Source organism: Lissotriton vulgaris, chromosome 7, assembly GCF_964263255.1.
Source record: "Lissotriton vulgaris chromosome 7, aLisVul1.2, whole genome shotgun sequence".
NCBI lineage: Eukaryota > Metazoa > Chordata > Amphibia > Caudata > Salamandridae > Lissotriton > Lissotriton vulgaris.
The window spans coordinates 589,553,759-589,574,702 of NC_141695.1; the positions used below are offsets into that span (position 1 = coordinate 589,553,759).

A 20,944-nucleotide genomic window follows, 5' to 3' on the forward strand; every position below is an offset into this window, starting at 1 on the left:
AAGGGTCACCTGGTAGTAGCCGATAACTGATACCATCCGACAATTGTCTGTAAATTTCTTCCTTATAAATTTCGCGCCCTCAATACTAGGGCGTACCTACGTGATACTACACAGACAATCAACCTGATTGATGAGAGACCATTCAATCCGGAAAGTGCACTCCTGGTTACTTGCGATATCGTATCGCTCTACACCAGCATCCCCCAACAGGATGCTTTGGAAGTGATGCGAGAGGCCTTAGACAAGAGAACGGCGCCTGTAATCTATATGGACCATTTTGAACAACAACATATTTTTTCATCCAACAACCCTTTCCAGGCCAGGCTGACCTTATGGGTCAGATATATTGACGATGTCCTGTGCATCTGGGAGGGCAATAAAGATCAACTGAAAGTATTTCATGATTGGCTCAATTCACGGAACCCCCACATCCAATTCACGATGGAAATCCAGCAACGTAACCATACCTTTCCTAGACATCTCCATCTACACTGAAGGAGATCGTTTACAAACCACCTTATTCAGAAAACCGACCGAGCGCAACTCATTATTGCAATATGGGAGTCATCACCCCAGAGGTCTTAAGGACAACTTGCCTGTCGGGCAATTCCTCGGAATCAGGAGAAATTGTTCCACTAGAGCCAACTACATCACGGAATCTGAGGTCCTGAGTGAGCGTCTCATTTCACGGGGATATCCAGCCCGGATGGTGAAAGGAGCCAGAAAACATGCGTGGTATAACCCACGCGATTCCTTGCTCAACCCCGAAAACCCTGATCGCGCCATGGCAGACCGTATCATCTGTGTCACGACGTCTTCGACACGCAGCAACGAAATCAAGAAAATCATTAATAAGAACTGGTCCCTGGTGGCAGACGTGATTGAACAAACTGAACTCCCTCTTCACTCTTTCAAGAGAGCCAAAAACATACGGGACATGGTGTTCCATTCTTATTTGGAACCAGTGAGTCAACCGACTCTTACAACCTTATGGAACCTGCCCCCTCTAGTAGGACATCACAGATGTGGGACATGTACTGCATGTGACACTACTATTCAGACCAAAACCTTTGATCATGGTGGTCGGAATTACACCTTAAAACACTACACGAATTGTAATTCCACTGGCGTCATCTACATCATCCAGTGTCCATGTAGCCAGATATATGTGGGACAAACTCAACAAAAAATTTAAATCAAGGATTTCTTCTCACTGTAGTAGACTGGCCCCTAACCATGGTTTAGCGCTTGAACCTCCCCCTTACACATTTCCCTTTGCCTTCCTCCTCAGCGCTCCGTGACCAAGGGCATTTCTGCCCGAAATGCATTGGAGACAGTTCACATACTAACCTTATGGATTTATGCTGTCCCTGATATGTTGTGAATATCAGTGTAAAAACTTGGAATAAACTTCCTAATAACCAATGAACTAAGCTTTCTTTCATACTGTGAATCAATATCATTGATCACCCCCGGAGTGCCTCACCAGGGGATGTATTAGCAGTTCCTGCATACACAACTTTTCTATCTACCATGTTTACCCTTTCTCACTGGTCTACAACCTCCTGTGAGAGAGTTGCACGAGTGTTTTTCTTAAATGTTCCATAGTATGTAAATTACTTGAAGAAGTGCCTGAGTCTGTTGTAATTTCTCAATAAGTACACTTCATGGCATGTTTCTCGCCTACAACCTCTTGTTGGAGAGTAGCGCGGGTACTGTAGACCGACAAAAAGTTTTTGAATCTTTGTTTGACTTATCCAATGGATCTATTCACTCCTTGTCATCCAATGTACATGTTTACCCTCGCTCACTGGTCTACAACCTCCTGCGAGAGAGTTGCACGAGTGTTTTTCTTAAATGTTCTTTTTCTTAAATGTTCCATAGTATGTAATTTTCTCAAATGCGGTTGTCCTATTGATCATTTGTCAAGGTAAACATCTAGTGTATCTTATTCATCTTTATCGCATGTGTAATTCACCAAGGTTCCCACCAAAGGCTATACTAGCGAACACATCATTAGCGACGAGTAACTCTTCCCTTTCCATTTTTCCGAACATCCGTGAACTCCGCCCCCAACTCCGCGTAGCGGCTTCTGCGGAGTTTGTGGCACGACCGGCGTAGACGGCATCGCCCGTTTGGTCACCTGTAAGTACAAGACAGCCCTTCTCGAGTGCTTTCCGTAAATCGAGATTCACTCGTTTTGCAAACGGTTATTTTCCTACTTTCTTGTTTACCGTAGGATTAAATCTCTGGAAGGCGGACGTAATGAATGTTCGTGCCTTTTTCGACCTGTGGACCGCATGACGGCTCCTATTTTTGATCCTACCCGGGCCGGTAACAAGTTCTACATTTGATGATAATTATTCTCTTTCTTGTGTCAACCTGGAGGTAATTTTCAGACTTCACAATATTTTTAGACTTCACACAGTGCCTTAACGCACAACTGTATAGAGTGTATATCACAGTGATCTGTATCACAATTCAATTACCTCATGGTTTCTATTTAATCCGCGGTTGCCAGTCTCCATTGTCCCTGCGTGTAAGCGGTTGCTTATGCCTGACATCTTATATGCAGGCTCTCAGTGACCGGACATTAACTTAGTCCAGTGTCATTAGCAATCACACACGTTCTACTCTGGTGAGCTATAATTAATTATTTTTACCCGCAGCCCGTGCTTGCCTGCACCGACTTTGAAGTTGATTTGTGACGACTATGGTTCAACTACTAACTTACCATTCGTCTTAACCTTTGAAGCATGTGTAAGTGTAGTCTCAATTCAAACAGACAGCATTAAATCACAGCACACCTGTCTGATGAAATTACCCTTATCCTTTGTATCTGAACGTTTGTTGTCTCCTCTGTAGTTGGGAATTTTTACCGCTGAGATCGACCACGACAACCTGCGTGGCGTATTCTCTTTCCATGTTCAGAGCCCAGTGGGGCCTCACTCCATGCTAATTAATTAATTTAATTACTCCTTATATTGCCATATAGGATGGTTCATATCACTCCTATTATGTACTAAAGTGCGATTCCTTTATTACATTTTTTTCAGATAGAATTGCCCCACCACCCCTTGTAGATGTCCTGATGAAGACCCCGACAAAGGACTCAACATAGCCTGTAGATAGGGGTCGAAACGTCGACGGTTGTTTCTTTTCTTGGACCTCCGGCACATGCCCCCGATATTTCTGAATGTTGTATGTGACAGTTGAATGTCATTTGTTAAATAAGTTCCAATGTATGCCTTGAATCTGGGCTTTTGCATCATATTTGTCATGAATTTATTTGCAATATTGTAATTAGTTTCTCTTGGAACTGTGCTTACTTTCCTTGACCTGACACTCCCCTGAGCACTACCCTTCCCTTCCCTTTCTCCCCCTTTGGGGCTTGAAATTTTATGTGATTGTATTTAGCCAATGGCAACTACTTGGTGTTGATTACTAAATTACAATACCGTTAAATTCCTTGTATCATTGAACTATCCAGAATATTTCCAGTGTATGTAGGTTACAATACGCTTCCCTTGCGGGGACCCCCTTATATATGTACCATATAGCGCCCAGGTCCCCGTGACTGCATGGGTTCAACCCCCCTCGTTGTAACGTGAATTATCTGCCTGACCTGGTTACTGCGACATTTTCTACTCTTGGTGAGAACATACAAGTGTGGTTTGGGATACTAGCTCAGACACTGCATAACATCTTTTGTCCTCTTAAGATTGTGTTTTTAGGTCTCACCTGAGACAGCGCATGCTGTCTTTTCGAGACATTTAGTGAGTGGCTTGTAAAAGTGCCACCAGAGGCTTTTGCTGGCCTACAGCTTACGTTCACAAGCTTGTGCATGTGCAAAGCTGCCATCTGTGTTTTTATTGCTGTACTCAGGCTCCTCTGCTTGCACTACCCCCCTCCCTTTTCCCCCTCCCTCCTGGTCAGCTTAATTTGTGTCTTCTAGCTGTGAGTCATGCTTCTCTGCTGCACTACCCCTCCCATCACCCCTCCTCTGCGTCAGTTTCATTTGTGTTTTCTATCACTGTGAATGCTCCTGATTCCACCAGGCACACACACCATCAGTCATCAGTGCACGCTTTCACCATTCACACACACCACCAGCTGTCAGTGCACGGTTCCACCAGGCATACACACCACCAGCCGACAATGCACGCTTCCACCAGGCACACACACGACCAGCTGTCATTGCATGCTTCCACCAGGCACACACACCACCAGCCGTCAGTGCATGCCTTCACCAGGCATAAATACCACCAGCTGTCAGTGCACGCTTCCACCAGGAACAAACACCACCAGCCATCAGTGCACGCTTCCACCAGGCGCACACACCACCAGCCGTCAGTGCACGCTTCCACCAGGCACACACACCACCAGACGTCAGTTCACGCTTCCACCAGACGTCAGTTCACGCTTCCACCAGGCACACACACCACCCGCCGTCAGTGCACGCTTCCACCAGGCACACACAACATCAGTGCACGCTTCCACCAGGCACACACATCACCAGCCGTCAGTGCACACTTCCACCAGGCACACACACCACCAGCCATCAGTGCACGCTTCCACCAGGGACACACACCACCAGCCATCAGTGCACGCTTTCACCAGGCACACACACTACCAGCCATCACACACTACCAGCCATCTGTGCACGCTTCCACCAGGCACACACCACCAGCCGTCAGTGCATGCTTTCACCAGGCAAACACACACCACCAGCCGTCGGTGCACGCTTTCACCGGGCACACGCACCACCACCCGTCAGTGCACGATTTCACCAGGCACACACACCACCAGCCATCAGTGCACGCTTCCACCAGGCATACATACCACCAGCCATCAGTGCAGGCTTCCACCAGGCATACACACCACAAGCCGTCATTGCACGCTTCCACCAGGCACACACACCACCAGCCATCATAGCACGCTTCCACCAGCCACACTCACCACCAGCCGCCAGTGCACGCTTTCACCAGGGACACACACCATCAGCAGTCAGTGCACGCTTCCACCAGGCACACACACCACCAGCCGTCAGTGGATGCTTCCACCAGGCACACACACCACCAGCCATCCATGCACGCTTTCAATGGACACACACACCACCAGCCGTCAGTCCACACTACCACCAGGCACACACACCACCAGCCGTCAGTGCATGCTTTCACCGGGCACACACACCACCAATCGTCAGTGCATGCTTTCACCGGGCACGCACACCACCTGTCGTCAGTGTACACTTTCACCGGGCACACACACCACCAGCCGTCAGTGCACGCTTTTACCAGGCACACACACCACCAGCCGTCAGTGCAGCAGGCAGGCTCTTCTCAGAGTTTCTTGGTAAATATGTGTTCAATGACTGGGAGGGAGTGGGTCGAGTTTCCTTAAACCATGCTGAGTATGCAGGTGCAGTGCATGAACTCCTGTGTGAGTGAGTCATGCTGCCTGGGGCTCACTCACTCCACACTTGTAAATTGTGCCTTCACCAGGCTTTTTCTCATTTGCAAAGTTCAGCACATGCGCACAGCTAGGCAGCCCCCACACCCCTGGGAATGACTGCTTCCTACAACCAGAATGGAAACAACATTCAGAGCAATGAAAACAAGTTCATTTGATGCAAAGAACTGTTAACAAAAAACATTTTCTAAAATTAATTTTGAAGGTTTTGTATAGCGCTAGCTCCACCCGAGGGTATCATAGCACTTTACATCATCAATGGAAGTACACAATGAAAAACAATCATGGTAGTTGACCAAAAACGGGTTATACAGGTGTTAAAACCAATAAAAAATACAGGGAATAATATAGGGAAACAATAGTGATTAAAGGCACATATAGGAAGAGATAGAGCAACAAGTTGCAGGAACCAGAGTGTTATTGTAAATAGGAAGTTTAATAGAATGTCAAGGAGGATTCAAAGGACATAGTAGGTAATGGGTGGGAAAGAGAGGGGGAGGGAGAAAGGAAGGCGACAAGAGGAAAATAGGGGGTGAATGGGGGAAGGGGGAGTGGCGTAAGGAGGGAGGAGGAGAGGTAGTCAGAATGGGTATACAGGATTTAGTTTCCCCAGAATGTAGTGAGCAAATGAATGTTAAGGTCTTTTTTGAATCTGGGGTAGGAGGGGTTGCATCGAAGGTCTTTGGGTAGGGCATTCCAAATGGTTGGGTCCTTAGCAAAGAAGGAGCGGGATTTTGAAGCAGCTTTTTTTAGTAGGGGGGGAATGAGAAGGAGAGTGTCGGAGCTTCTCGGTGTGCGGGTACAGCCAGCTTTTTAAAGTTTAGTTGAGAAGTAGGACAGGGTCTTCTGGTACAGGGCTTTGTGAGTAATACAGGCAATTTTATAGGAGGATCTGCCGTTAATGGGGAGCCACTTGAAGGACTTGAGGGCAGGGGAGATGTGGTCCAAGCATTTACAGTTCGTTGTTAGCCTGGCGGCGAGGTTGAGAACGGATTTGAAGGGGGCCAGGTGGATTTTGAGGGTGCCAGAGAGAAGGGCATTACCATAGTCTATTTTGGATAGAACAAGAGACTGGATAATTAATTTGAAGACTTCAGCTGGGATAAAAGGTTTGATTTTTTTGAGATGCCGGAGAGTGAAGTGTGCACTTTTTGCAGAGTTCTTGACATGGGAATTTAGTGTGAGTTTATCGTTGATGGTGATGCCTAGTGATTTAACCGAATTGGCAAGTGAGAGAGAGCTGTTTAGCGCATTAAGGTCGGCGATCTATGTTTGGATGGGGAGAGGGTTGTTTTTGGGAGAGAAGTGGATGATCTCAGTTTTGTTAGGGTTGAGTTTCAGATGATTGTTGTGGAATCAGGTTTGGATCTTGGTTAAGATAGAGTTAAGGTGCAGGATATCAGCATGGGATTTTATTTTATATTGCAATTGGGTGTCGTCAGCATATAGGTGGTAGTTGATTTTTTCTTGTTTGAGTATCCGGGTAAGGGGTTCCATAAAGAGGTTAAAGAGAGCGGGAGAGAGGATGGATCCTTGAGGGACACCAAGGGAGACATAAGTTGGGCTAGAGAGGCAGTTTTGAATTTTAATTTGTTGGGTTCTATGTTGAAAGTAGGAAGTGAACCAATTAAGGACAGTGCCACTGAGTCTGAAGCGATTTTTGAGTGTGTTGAGTAGGGTTGGGTGGTAAACTGTGTCAAATGCCGTGGAAAGGTCAAGAAGGATGAGTAGGTAGGTATCACCCTTGTCCAGGGCTAGGTGAATATCATCGACTATGTTGAGAAGTGCGGTTTCCGTGCTGTACCCTTTGCGGAAGCCAGATTGGGAGGGGTCAAGTAGGTTGAACATGTCAATGTGCTTGTCCAGTTGGAGGGGGGCACATTTTTCCAGGGCTTTGGTGAGTAGGGGGAGGTTGGAGATGGGGCGGAGATTATTAGGGTCGTTGGGGTCAGCTTTGGGATTTTCGGGGATGGGAGTGATTTGCCCGAGTTGAAGGGAGATGGGTATATTCCCTGTTGAGAAGGAGGCGTTGATAGATATGGCAACTTAAACAAAACAGCAACAAAAAACAAATGAGCATTGGCATAGCCAATAGGTCTCGCTTTTTGGACCCAATAAGTAGTTATGCAGCAGAATATCCTTAGTGCAACAACACCAATTGTTGCATGGTTAAACACTTATAAAGGTGTCAAATGCGAGACCTATTGTCTTTGGCAATGCTTGTTATTGATAGATATTGATACTTGGCAAATAACTTTAAGGAATGATTCCAGACCTTTGGATGTTTTGACACTGATGCATCAAATTATTTCTGGTACGGGTCTTGCATCCATGCCTTTAATACTAACACTGTGCTCCTTTTTCTCTTTCCTTCTTCTACTTGCGACATTGGCTTGTCTGAGTATGGTCCCAGCATTAGATTCTTGGGTTATATCTTTTGATCTTAGGGTCAAGTAATTTTTATTTCGAAGGGTCCCCACTACCATGGGTGGCGTCCCTTATCATCATGGACACTAGGATTGGAACATTTTTAATACACTAATCCTATATGGTCATGTTTCCCTTACTCGCAAGCACAGGTTTTACTAACCAGCTGCCATATAGATAACGGGTTGTGTTCTTGGACTTGCTTGCTCAACATGGTCTTCACCTCCACCACTATCATGTATAGCTAGATTTCTGTTCAACTCTTCTTGTTATTTTGTCACTAGTTTCTGTGTCACGGCGGTTCAACTCAAGTGTTGTTTTTATGTACAGCTGCCCAGTCTGACTTTGGTTGAACTATTATCTTCTCTCGAAAATGGTTGACCTTTGGCTTGTCCTTGTATTCTCCTTTTTTGTAATCATGTGTTACGTTTTTTCTCTTGAATATAAATGTACATTTGGTTTGCTTGTACAGTCTGTCTAAACTAAAGTGTATATATATATGTCTAAATTGCAGCCCTGAAGAAGTCCAAGCTTTCACTGGACGAAACGCGTTGGCTGATGTTTTTATGAATTTCAAATGATGCAACAATAAAGCAAGAAACTCATCTGAATCTTGCTAAAATGTATTGCTTTATATTCTATTGTATATATCGCCTTTTTATTTCTTATGTGGTGCAGCTCTGTTTTTGTTTTTGTGTATCATATTTTCCTGGTGAGAGAGGCATCTTCAGGCAGAAGGTGCACACAGAGAAGTACACACAAGGATAAATGAAATATTATCCAATAACAATACATAACATGGGTGATTAACGGTGGGGGTGCCTTGGTAGCACTTCTTGGTCCACTGCCCATTTATAGGTGTTTTGGTAGTTATAACACTATTCAATCTTAATTTAACATCTTTGCTGTGGTGTCCATTGTAAAGAGGTTAACACCTCCACTCTGCAAAATCGTAGACCTGTTTCAGTCAGAAGGTGTTTCCCTCCCAGCACCTTTAGTGACGGACTCACCTTGACGAATGTGTGACTACAGGGAGCCGTCCTCACTCGCCCGCCTTTTTGAGCGCTGACTACACTCGATTTTAATCAGAGTGGGATTACATGACCTACGCATTAACACAGGCTCAAACCTCGATCTACATATTAAGGTAGGAGAGAAGGGTATATATACTGGGATCAATAAGCCCTGATAAAAGCTGGGGAAGACACAATGTCCAGTTGAAACATGTCGACGATTTTGCAGAGTGGAGGGGTAAATGGTCCATAACTTGCCAGTTCACCACCAACCACTGGTTCAACTAAACATTTTTTAACCCTAACCTGGGAATCTGAGAATAAAATAGACATTTGGAATTCCTTGAGTTAGTTTAAGTTTGTTTGTCTGCACTTAATTCTTGTTTGATACCTACTTTTCTATATGTTTGTATTGTTTCCCCCACCCTATTGCTCCACCTCGAGTGTTGGCTTGTGCAGAGGTGTGTTCAGCAGCCCTATGATGAAGCATGCCACAAACCTTTGTGGGTGAGGGCACTTTTTCTAGCATTTTATTTCTGCCAGTTAACCTCTAAAAAGCAACCTTTCGCCCTCCTACTTCTCTGTGTGTAATGAGTATACTCTAGAGGAAGTCGAAGTCGGAGTTCTCCTCTTTCCCCTTTGTTTTGTATGTGGTAGTGTCCATTGTTAAACCTTTTGCTGGTTCTCAGACACGAGCCAAGGAACATAGTCCAAAGCTGTGCATTGACAAACTAAAGGTGGGATTTGGTGTTCCTCTACTTGCTCAATCAGGCATTGTACTAGAATGTAAGATGTAGGAAGTGGGGGAATTTCTGTCATCACTTTAATGAAAAAATGTTCACATAAACGTCATCCTTTTGGACAAACTTACACAGCACCAAAATTGCACCTATCCTGATGCAACTGACTTTTGTTTGCTTCTATTAATTCTCAGGTTTTTAAGATCCAGGACACTGGATGGAGAGAACTGGTCTATATACAGGCCCAGCACAGGTGCCTTGCTGCTTATGACAGCTCTGCATCTATGTGATAAGGTAAGAATACATCCAAACTTCCCTTCTGAATAAATAATATATTCGATTGTGCACTGTGATGTAATAACAAGCCAGCAGGGCAATGAGTTGTCTTCATTGTATGGGTCCAAATAAACAGCAAAAACGTACTATCTAGGAGAATTAGCAGCAATATTGGAGAGCTGTGGCTTGAAAGGCATTACCAAAACTGATAGTCTTCTAGAGTACAGCAGCTTCTATTTGGCCATCTTCACAAAGACAATGGCCGAATTCTATTAAGCACAAAATATCACAGCCCTTCTCAAACATTGCCTCCAATGCATAGTCCTCATCCCACCCACACCAATGCCACTTCAATATCTCCCGATGAAGCAAAGGATGAAATGCATGGCTCTCCATCTAGTTCACAAGCTTGCATGGTTAGACGTCTTGCTATTCTACCAAGTTGATGCATCCATGTCAGCTAGATGGGGCACCTACACTGTGTACCCAAAACAGATTATTCACTCACCCACAAGGATACAAATATTTTGGAAGTGGAATCCCACATTAGCTAAGGGATAAGCTGGAGAGAGGTCTCCTACATAGCTTTAAAGAGCTTATGGCCCTATCTTGCAATGCACATTGGAAGCTGAGGTGTTTTTGACCCCACTTCAGCTCACACAACAATCACGCATGTGCGCTGAGGCCTTTCCGTGGTGTGGTGCCCTCCTGCAAGTACATGGAGGGAACCCTCCGTGGTCCACCACCTCGCACTTTTGCTGAGGGGGGCCCTGGAGCTCGAGGATTATGTTGCTCCAGTGGGCGGGTACAGATTTGTCTTCAGCCGTCACAGATCAGATACAGTGGACGCAGGGTTCAAAGTCTGCATTTTTGCTTTGCCCTGGCAGGTCCACTTAGAGCACTGGGCCAACTGGAAGTAATATCTCTGTCTTATCACAGTTCACTTAATACTGACTATAACTCATCCAGGGCTCCACGTTTGTCAGAGAGTGATGAAAGTGGCTTGTGCTGCTCATCTTTAATATGACTTGAGTATTGTCTGGATAAAAGAAGAAAGTATCGCCAAATAAATGGATTAAGGAAGCCAAGGGAAAAACGTATAAATTGAAAATTAGTGGAGAAAACATCGACGTTTGAGGGACTCCCTGCGCAAGCTCCTCTTCTGTTGATACAGACAGGGGAAGGGCATCCTTTTAGGCTGAGGTTTCAAGCCAGTCCCTGGACCATGCTTGCACAAGGTCCAGGACCACAAGGCCATTTAACCCGTCAATAAGGATGCACTGTGCACAATCGAACAGCAGAAGGTTGAGTGTCGCAGGGGGGGTTGATTTTAGTTTAGAGTAAAATAAAAACATAAAAGGTCACTGAAAAAACAGATATTAAAGTGATGTTATAATTAGGTGTTATAATAATACAAAAATTAGTGTTTAGAAACAAAAAACAGTGAAATTCCTCAGTTATATTTCAATGAGATAACTACAACTTGCATCCCCGCCATGGACTACTTATGAACTCACATGACTCGTGACATGTTCAGTGACATCTGCTGCAGTCTAAATCAGGCCCTTATTCTGGTGTGGTAGCAATAAGTGGAAACTGATCAGCAAGCAACTTTAGAAGTAAGCTGTGTGGCAATCATGAGCGGGGCAAGTCAATGAACCCATTTTTGCCATCAGTGGCAAATCACAAACCCGAAACCTGGCAACGTCAGTCCAGCTCACCCGATTAGAATTTGCAAAAGGACACCCCATAGAGGCCCCAGTTTAAGTGGGTTGGCAGTCTGCAGCAATGAAATGAGGGAGGAAGAGGGAGATCAGCCTGAGAGGCAAGGAACCCTCCAGAAGGACAGACAGACAACCTGTGATGATGTCAGGTTGCAGCAGGATGCAGAAGAGGTTTCCCACAACTCAGCACGCCAGAACCCCATCTCATGCCTTATTTCCCATCCCAGACCATCCAAACTAACTCTGCACTAGACACCCCAAATGAACCGGCCCGGACACCTCCACTAGACCACTCATTGCTTACTTCTAGGCACAGCCATATCCTCCCACTGCACAGTCCTAATTTGGCTAGATTTGCACTGTCACTATGCCCCACTGCCTGGCCATTCCCCACCTCATTAGCCTTAGCCAAATAGCCAGTTTGTCAAAAGAATGCCAGCCTTGCCACAGAAAATCATCTTGGGGAGAAAATTTTTCAGGGACCAACCTAGGCCACTAGAAACATGGACCACAACTGAGAGTCAGAAGACAGAAGAGTCTCAGCGTCCCTTTAACGCCCACCAGTTGATGACCCCATCCCATCGAATCATGTGTGAAGCCTCCACACTAAGAATGAGTGGAGGAAAAGAACCATCGACACACTCCTCTAACCCACCCTCTGCCGCCAGTGAAAATGACATTTTGTGCCCCATCCCAATTAATTTCTCTAGGCTCCTGAAACAATGGAACCAACGTCACCAAGCCAAATAGCCAACAAGGAAGTCATAAATGAGGAATCATGGCTAAAAACTGCCTAGATCAGGTTCCACAGCACCCCGCAGGGCCATCAGACAATGAGGCCATCTTCATCACCAACTCATACCTTCTAGACATTCAAAAGGTCTTCCGTGTATATTCACTGAGATCCTCCACCTTGAAAAGAACACGTGTTCATCTTTCAAAAAATCAGTTCTCCTTTAATTTCAGTGGGTTCACCTTCCAAAAACCAAAGTGTGCTGAGATTCTAAATCTCGAGGTGAACTGAGAAGAGCAGGCACGTGGCATAGAAGAGGAGGGAAATCCTTCATGGGCTCCAACATCAAAGCCTCCCGCCTCAGTCCTCTCTTTCACTCCCAAGCAGAGCTCCGGTGGGTGAGAATAAGGCATGCCTTCAACCATTAGTCATCATGAGATCCAAAAACATGATTTTTAAACAATGTTATCACTGTTTGCACTAAAAACAACCGGTAAGTGATTTCCAAGGATGGGTTAAAGCAGAAATGGGCACAAAAGCATGTGGAAAATATTGAGACTAGTTTGGCAACAGGTCCATGATATGTCTACTGACTTCCACTAAATCCTTATGAATCAACTCCCTTTATCCTTCCCCCGTGCATTGTGCGCATCCATCATGACCATCATTCCTGATACTACTTGGGAAGAGCCAAGCATTGATGTGGGTAAATGGTGCGACATATTGGGAGAGTAGGGTAAGCGCGTGCTCAGAGAGGTGAATACCCTACAAGAACCCATGATGAGGCAGCATGGACAAGACCCCAGTACATTAGGGCTAGCAGGGGGTGACGGTGTACAGAGACGTTTTAATGCATCGGCAAAGTGGGCTCTGGCCCAGCGCCCCAGCCTTTCAAGGGGCCCCCTGACAGAGTCAAGTCTGTTCTCCAGAGGTTTGCCCTAATGACCTTGAATATTTCTTAAACATTGTTTTAAATAATGTTTTCCTTTAATTTATTTTTTATGTACCTGATGTGTGAGAGTCTAGTACAGCCATTTTGTAGAGAAACGGTGTGTTTATGTTTCATGCAACATGCATAAAAAAGTTTCTTTTAGATCAAAACAAGGGCTAACATACAAGAAATGGGAGGGCGTCACAGAGATTATTTGCAGTAATATTGGTGAGCTGCTGCTGTGTTGCAATATTGAAAACACACATTACTATCCCTGAATATTAGATGTAAACACATTTAGCACCTTATTTATGAGAAGTGATGCATTGCTGTGTGAAAACAGGGATGCGTCACTACTTAATGCGCCCTCCTTGCGACATGATAGATGCATCTTATTTACTGCATGACGCATCATGTCGTAAGGAGTTACAGATATGTGAGTATTTCTGACATATCTGTAGGCGCAAAAGTGATGCATTGCTGGGGTGTGTCTGAAAATAAACGCAACTCCAGCAATGTGTCTTTTCACATGGGACAAGACCCATATGAAAGGGCCTGCGTCAGTCCTACACCTGCTGTGAGGCTGGTGTAAGACAGTGACGCAATGGCGTCCTAGAGGTGGCGCACTGAGTTCTCATAGATTTCAATGCGCCACTTCTCGATGCTTTTTACGGGTCAACACCCACCTTGCATACATTATACCTGACGCAGGTATAATGTGGTGCAGGGGTTTACAAAGTGATGCATCTGCCTAGATGCGTCACTTTGTAAATAGGGCGCAACATGGCACATTTTTTACGCTGCCAGTGCATTACAAAAAGTGATGCACTGGCGGCATAAAAGTGAAGCAAGTCCTCATAAATTAGGGCCTTTAGAATTTAAACGATTGTTCCTTTGCACTGTCAGGGACCTAATGAAATGAAATAGTGTATTTAATAAAGCGCACAGCTCCTCAGACTAAAGTGTCCTGGCGCATGTCCTCGTTTTATTTGTATAATTGTATCTGGCCACATACTTGCATTTTAAATTGTGCCCCCACCGCGTTTTTTCGCGGAATCTCACCGTTTTTGTTGTTTCTTCGTGGCGCTTGGCCGCCATCTTGGGGTGGTCTCTGCCTCCTTGTGCCATTTGCTGCAGCGCTCTAGCGCTTCCTGTAGCCCAGGTGAGCTGCTACTTAAGGCGAGCTCTCCCACTGTCCTTCCTTGGGAAAGGTGCCTGCATGCGCGCTGTACTGGTCGCATTTAAGCGTGCTGCGCTTATTTACTGATTTTAAAAGCTCGTTTTTGACATTTGCACTATTTCTGTATATGAGCCTCGTTTTATTTGTATAATTGTATCTGGCCACATACTTGCATTTTAAATTGTGCCCCCACCGCGTTTTTTCGCGGAATCTCACCGTTTTTGTTGTTTCTTCGTGGCGCTTGGCCGCCATCTTGGGGTGGTCTCTGCCTCCTTGTGCCATTTGCTGCAGCGCTCTAGCGCTTCCTGTAGCCCAGGTGAGCTGCTACTTAAAGCTCACTCTGCTAGCGCAGTGGTGACGTGCAGCGGTAGCGCCTGACTCGCGCCGGAGTCGAGCCAGAGTCTGCCCGTCTGCGCCCGTCCGCGCTAAGTACGCGCGGTACGCCGGGGGTTTTTCTTTCCCTGTGTATTACCGTATGCCCTTATCCGTTGGTTGATAAGATGTTTGCTTATTCCAGTGCCTCGCTCCATGCCATCAGAGACACACTCCCACGCTGTTCTGCCACGCCTCACCATCCGCTGTGTGGCCCATGTCAGTGTGCTTGCAATAGATGGTCTTTGGATCAGCCTGTAGGCATTCGCGAACTCGCTGCTTCCCTCGCGCCACGTGCTCCTCCCGGTCTTCTTTCGGTGCCTGGTAGCTTGGGATCTGGTCTACGATTTTTAAATCTTAACACCAGATCTCTAGTGAAACACCATCTATCTGTGGCTGATCTTATTTTGGATAAGACACCGGATCTGCTGGCTTTAACTGAAACCTGGCTGCAAGACACTGATGATGCTATAGTCAATCTTGCCTGTCCTCAGGGCTATTTATGTTTCAGATCTAATCGCCACTCTAGAGGTGGAGGTATCGCCCTATTTATCAAATCCGCCTTTACATGTACCTGGACGGTCCTGCAGATAGCTGGATGCGAGAGTGCGCTGTTTAAGGTTACCATTAGCCCGCAGTTCTCACTGCCAGGGATGGTTGTTTACCGCCCCCCAGGCAGCGATGTAGCTTTTAGAGGTGCCTTTCCGGAGGCTGTGAGCCTATTGGCTAGTGGTTGTGCAAATTTTTCGATCTTGGGCGACCTAAACCTCCACTTTGATAGGTCAGAGTCTCTGGCCATCAGTGGTTTTTTGGCTGACCTAGAGGCTTTGCAGTTGATCCAGCTTGTCTCTCAGCCTACACACGTGGCTGGCCACACTCTTGATCCGTTTTTCACAACTATCTCGGATGCCCAGATTGTGGCGGTCGATCCTGTGATATGGTCTGACCACTATCTGGTGTCTGCTTGGCTCCCCCTTCCTGCCAATCCCACTATTCCACCTCCTTTGCGGATACCTCGACGCCACTGGAACAAACTCAGGTTAGAGGACCTTCACCGCATTATGGGTGTTGAGCCTCTAGGTCTTCTGCTGGATGTTACCTCGGGCTATGACCAGTTCTGTAACTGGATTACCAGAGCGCTGGACGCCCTGGTACCTATCATCTCCAGTAAGTCCAGTCCCCGGCAGGCTAGCCCCTGGTATGACAGCGCGCTGCGTGCAATGAAGTCCTCTTGTAGACGGGCAGAAAGGGAGTGGCGTAAGTCGTATGATGCAGATAAGAAATCTATCTACCTGGCCTTAGTTAAGCTCTACCATCGAGCCATATGTAGGGCCCGGGCGGCATTTTACGCAGCCGAATTCCGTAATAGCCCCAATCCTACCAAAACCATCTTTAAGACTATAAAAGACCTGATGGCAAAGAGAGTTCCTCCACAGTTGGACAGCTCCACCTCTCACTGCGAAGCCCTAGCCACTTTCTTCCTGGACAAAGTTAAGAAAATCTACCAGGCGTTTCCGAGCACACTGTCGCCAGTGATTCCCTGGAGCGGCTCTAGTAACTGTCCATCGCTGCACTCCCTTCCCACTCTCTCTAATGAGGAGTTTGCTAAATGGGCCCTGCGAGTCAAGTCTGGCTCGCCTGCAGACCCGGTAAGATCGGCTCTTTTCAGGGATGTCGCTTTTCAGGGACGCACAGTAGTATGCTCGCTAATCAACCTCTCCCTGACTTCCGGCCTGGTCCCTGCCAAGTGGAAGCAAGCGGTGGTTTCCCCGATCCTAAAAAAACCATCTTTGGATCCGCTGAGACCTGAAAACTACCGCCCTATATCTTTGCTCCCGTGGCCGGCCAAGGTCATGGAGGCCCATGTAAATCTGGCCCTCACGGAGCATATGACCCAAGTTAATGTCCTGGATCCCACGCAGAATGGGTTTCGTGCTGGCCACAGCACTGAGACGGCCCTTCTGGCAATGGTTGAGCATTTGCGGAGTGTGCTTGATGCAGGTCAAACGGCAGCGCTTATTTTATTAGATCTGAGCGCTGCCTTTGACACTGTTTCCCATCGCATCCTGCTACACCGCTTGCAGGACATTGGCATTCGTGGTTCAGCTCTGCAGTGGTTCCGCTCCTTCCTCAGTGATCGCTCCTTCTGCGTTGCCACCGCTCCATTTCAGTCCAAATACCATCCTTTGGACCTGGGGGTCCCTCAGGGCTCCTCGCTGAGTCCTACGCTTTTCAACCTGTACGTGCAGCCGCTGGCTGAGGTCGCCAGGCAATGGGGCCTAACCATGGTCTCCTATGCCGACGACACTCAGTTGGCGGTCACGATCAGCGGGGATGCCAAGCAGGACGCCCTCAGGTTCCGAAGTGGACTGAGAGAGGTGGCCAGCTGGATGAATAACAACTGTCTCCAGCTGAACGCGACAAAAACGGAGGTGATGATCGTTGGAAGGGAATCGGATCACTGGGGGGACGGATGGTGGCCTCCGGAGCTGGGATCAGCGCTGGCCCCTGTCCTGGAACTCAGGAATCTGGGAGTATGGCTTGACCACACGCTAAGCTTTGTGACGCACACGAAGAGAGTGGCGGCCTGCTGTTTTGGAGTATTACGCGGGCTCAGACCCCTGCTCAGATTTTTTGATGCTCCTACAAGACAGCTGGTCATTCAAGCAATGATTATCTCCCGGCTGGACTACGCTAGTTCACTTCTTTTAGGAGCGAACCAAGCCGAGATTCTTCGTCTACAGCGAGTCCAGAACGCTGCGGCCAGGGCGGTGGTAGGTTTGCCCCGAACCTGCCCCACCTCTAACACTCTACGGTCCCTGCACTGGCTCCCGATAAGCAAGCGAATCCAATTCAAGGCTCTCTGCCTGGTTTTTAAAATTCTTAGAGAGTTGGCACCCGTGATCCTTAACGAACTGATCTCTCCCTACGTTCCCACCCACTCACTCCGATCCCTTGGACAAGCCTTGGTGGTTGTCCCCCGTTTCAGACTTAGTCGGATGGGGGGTCGCTCCTTCCGCGTAAAAGCTGCAACCCTCTGGAATGCGCTCCCCTTGGAAATCCGCCTCTTGAATGATTTAATATCCTTTCGTAGGGCTTTGAAAACCTTCCTGTTTTAAATTGTTCCCTGTTTTAATGCTTCTGCTTTTTGTTACTGGATCTAGTGTTGTGTTGTGTCTACCTTTCCCTGCGCCAGGACGCTCCTTCGCTGGAGCAGCTGTGCGCATTAAAATGCAAATAACATAACATAACATAACAACATAACATGACAGAAGGAGGAAAACATGCATAAAAGACCCATCAGTTTTCAAAAAGCCAGGTTTTTAGGTTCTTCTTGAAAGAGAGTAGGTCTGTGGTTAATCTCAGAGACTCAGGGAGGCTACTGAAATGAAATAGTGTATTTAATAAAGTGTGCAGCTACTCAGACTAGAGTTTTCTGGCGAGTGTCAGCGGGAGGAAATCGTGCATAAAAGACCCATCAGTTATTAAAAGGCCAGGTTTTTAGATTCTTCTTTAATGAGATTAGGTCTGTGGTTAGTCTCAGAGACTCAGGGAGGGTATTCTGCAATTTTGCACCTGGAAAGCCGAGGGATCTGCCTCCAGTACTGGCACAGCATATTTTAGGCACAATGCCCAGGTTGCAATTGGAAGATCTTAGAGGTCTAGATGTTGTGTAGTGATTAATGCGCTTATTTCTAGGGAGTTTGCTCCTAAGCCATGGAAAGCTACAAAGACTTGGTCCTCACTTTGAAGTCGATCGTTCTTTTATGCAGAGCCAGTGCAGAGATTTAAGAATAGGGGTCAAACTAGATCTGGGTTTTGGTCTCAGGATGGCTCTGGCCACTACGTTTTGTACCACTTGTAGGCGCTGGATAAGGGATTTGGGAAGACCAAGGTACAAGCTGTTGACATAGTCAAGCTTTGATGTCACCAGAGCCTGCACCACAATCGTTCTGCTCTCAAGCAGTAACAGTGGCAGGAATTTTTTGCATCCAGAGTATGCCAAAGCAAGTGGCAGTTAGATTTTGTATTTGAAAGTGCACGGAGATTGTCTTGTCTATGACAATTCCTACGTTTTTTACTTTCTCCTTTTCCGCAGGCAGGGGCAGCAGATCTTTTGGCCACCAAGAGCTCCAGTCAGTTGTTTCTGGATTACCAAAGAAAACAACTTCAGTTTTGTTAGGATTGCACTTTAGCTAGTTGATTTTAAGCCAGTTAAAAACCTTTGTGAGGAAAGACCTAATCATTGCCCCATCAAAGTTGGTTCCTTTTTCACAAGTAAAAATCAGCTGAGTGTCATCCGAATAGGAAACAATTTTGGCGCCCTCTTCCGCTACCAGGAAAGCAAGGGGGATAGATATGTATTAAAAAGGGTAGGACTGAGAATGGAGCCCTGAGGGACACCTAAATTCATGGCTGGAACGGGGGATGAGAAAGCGGGGAGCCAGATGTCCTGAGATCTATTTGCCAGGATGGATGGCATCCATATTAAAGGCGGTCCCCTCCAGGCCGATGTTAGCAAGTCTCTTCAGGAGCCCTTCATGTGAAACCGTATCGAAGGCCGCCGACAGATCAAGCAGTATCACAACATCCTTGCCTCCCTGGTCCAGCTTACCCTTGAGAAATTCAGTCACTTCCAGTAGAGCGGACTCCGTACTGTCGATAGCCCTAAAACTGGATTGGGACACATGAAGGAGCTTCCCATCTTCAATTTGTTTTTGGAGGGCCTTGTTTACATGCTTCTCTAATACTTTGGAGAGGACCGGAAGAAAGTAGATTAGCCAGTAGTTGGCAGGGTCCCTCAGTTTGGCGTTAGCCTTTTTTTTATCAGTGGACGACTCTTAGCATTCTTCCATAATTTTGGCATGTTGCCTGAGGAGAGGGAAGCATTAAAAAGCTGGTTTACCGTGGGGTTTATGGTGGGAGCTAATAGGTTCAGGATATTCGCTGGACATGGGTCGGTAGGAGAGCCAGACTTAATGCTTTGGAGAAAGGTCAGTGACTCTTCAAGCTGAAACTCAGGGAAAGCTAGTAAAGATTGGGGATCCAAGAGATGACATTTGCTATTAGAACTAAGGTAGAAGGTCAGTTCTTCCTCTGAGATGTTAGTAAAGGCTTTTTCTGGAAGAATTGAGCTATTTGCTTAGATCATTCCTGCGTGCATGGCCCTTCCTTTCTGCCGGCTTTCGGGGCGGTAAAGGATTTAACTATGATAAAGATTTCCTTTCTCTTATTTTGGGTATTTTCTATCTTGGCTTGAAAGAAGTTTTTCTTGCCTGCCTTCCCGAGAATATAATGAGCTTTTAGGTTGTCTTTATAAATCCTTCCTGTCCTCAGGTAGAAATGATTTACGCCATTTCCATTCAATTTTTCTACAATTTCTTTTACTAGATCTGAGGGAATCGTAAAACCATGGAGCTGGTAGGGCCAAACTCATTGAGGATTGGGAAACAACCGGTACTGCTGCATCAATGTTGGTTCGGAGCCATCAATCTACTGAGAGGGCTTCTGAGTCGGGGCAGCCAGACAGCTCCGGTGAGGAATGACCGAGGGCGTCTCCTAACATCGAGATGGACATTTTATGGAACGTCCTGTAATTAGGGACCCTTTTCCCTGAGTTAGCCTGAGGGGCTGTGGCAGAGTTGGGGATGACAAATTTTAATTGGAGGTGGTCAGACCAGATAATGGGAAGAGGTAGGCTTACTGATAGGTCAAAGTTATGAAAGATTTGGTCTAGGGTATGGCCCTTCTCATGGATGGCCGAAGAAATAGATGGAAACATGTTTCAGGCCTGCAGTGGCTGCAACAAGGAAATTGTTTGAGGGTCTTTTCGAATGTCCATATGTATATTAAAATCTCCCAGAATAAGGCAGTTGTTGTATTTTAAGGCCAGGGAGGTGGTGGCTGTATTAAGCGTAGTAATACATTTCCAATTGCATTAGGAGGTCTGTAAATCAGAAAAAACAGCTATGCTGTGATGGGGGATAAGATGCAGTGGAAGCCTAATGACTCTGCACCCTCGATGGTTTCCATCAGGATGGAAGAGCAGTCTAGTTTTTTTATTGTCAATTATGGT

General features: G+C 46.4%; 1 protein-coding gene across 1 annotated transcript in view; it reads left to right on the forward strand.

Moving 5' to 3' along the window:
• Positions 1–20,944, forward strand: part of ST6GALNAC1 (ST6 N-acetylgalactosaminide alpha-2,6-sialyltransferase 1) — a 419,114-nt gene that overhangs the window by 385,991 nt on the left and 12,179 nt on the right. Inside the window, exon 8 of the mRNA XM_086930683.1 lies at positions 9,847–9,946. Within this exon, the coding sequence (XP_086786809.1) occupies positions 9,847–9,946 (100 nt within the window). The remainder of the gene's footprint in view (positions 1–9,846; positions 9,947–20,944) is intronic.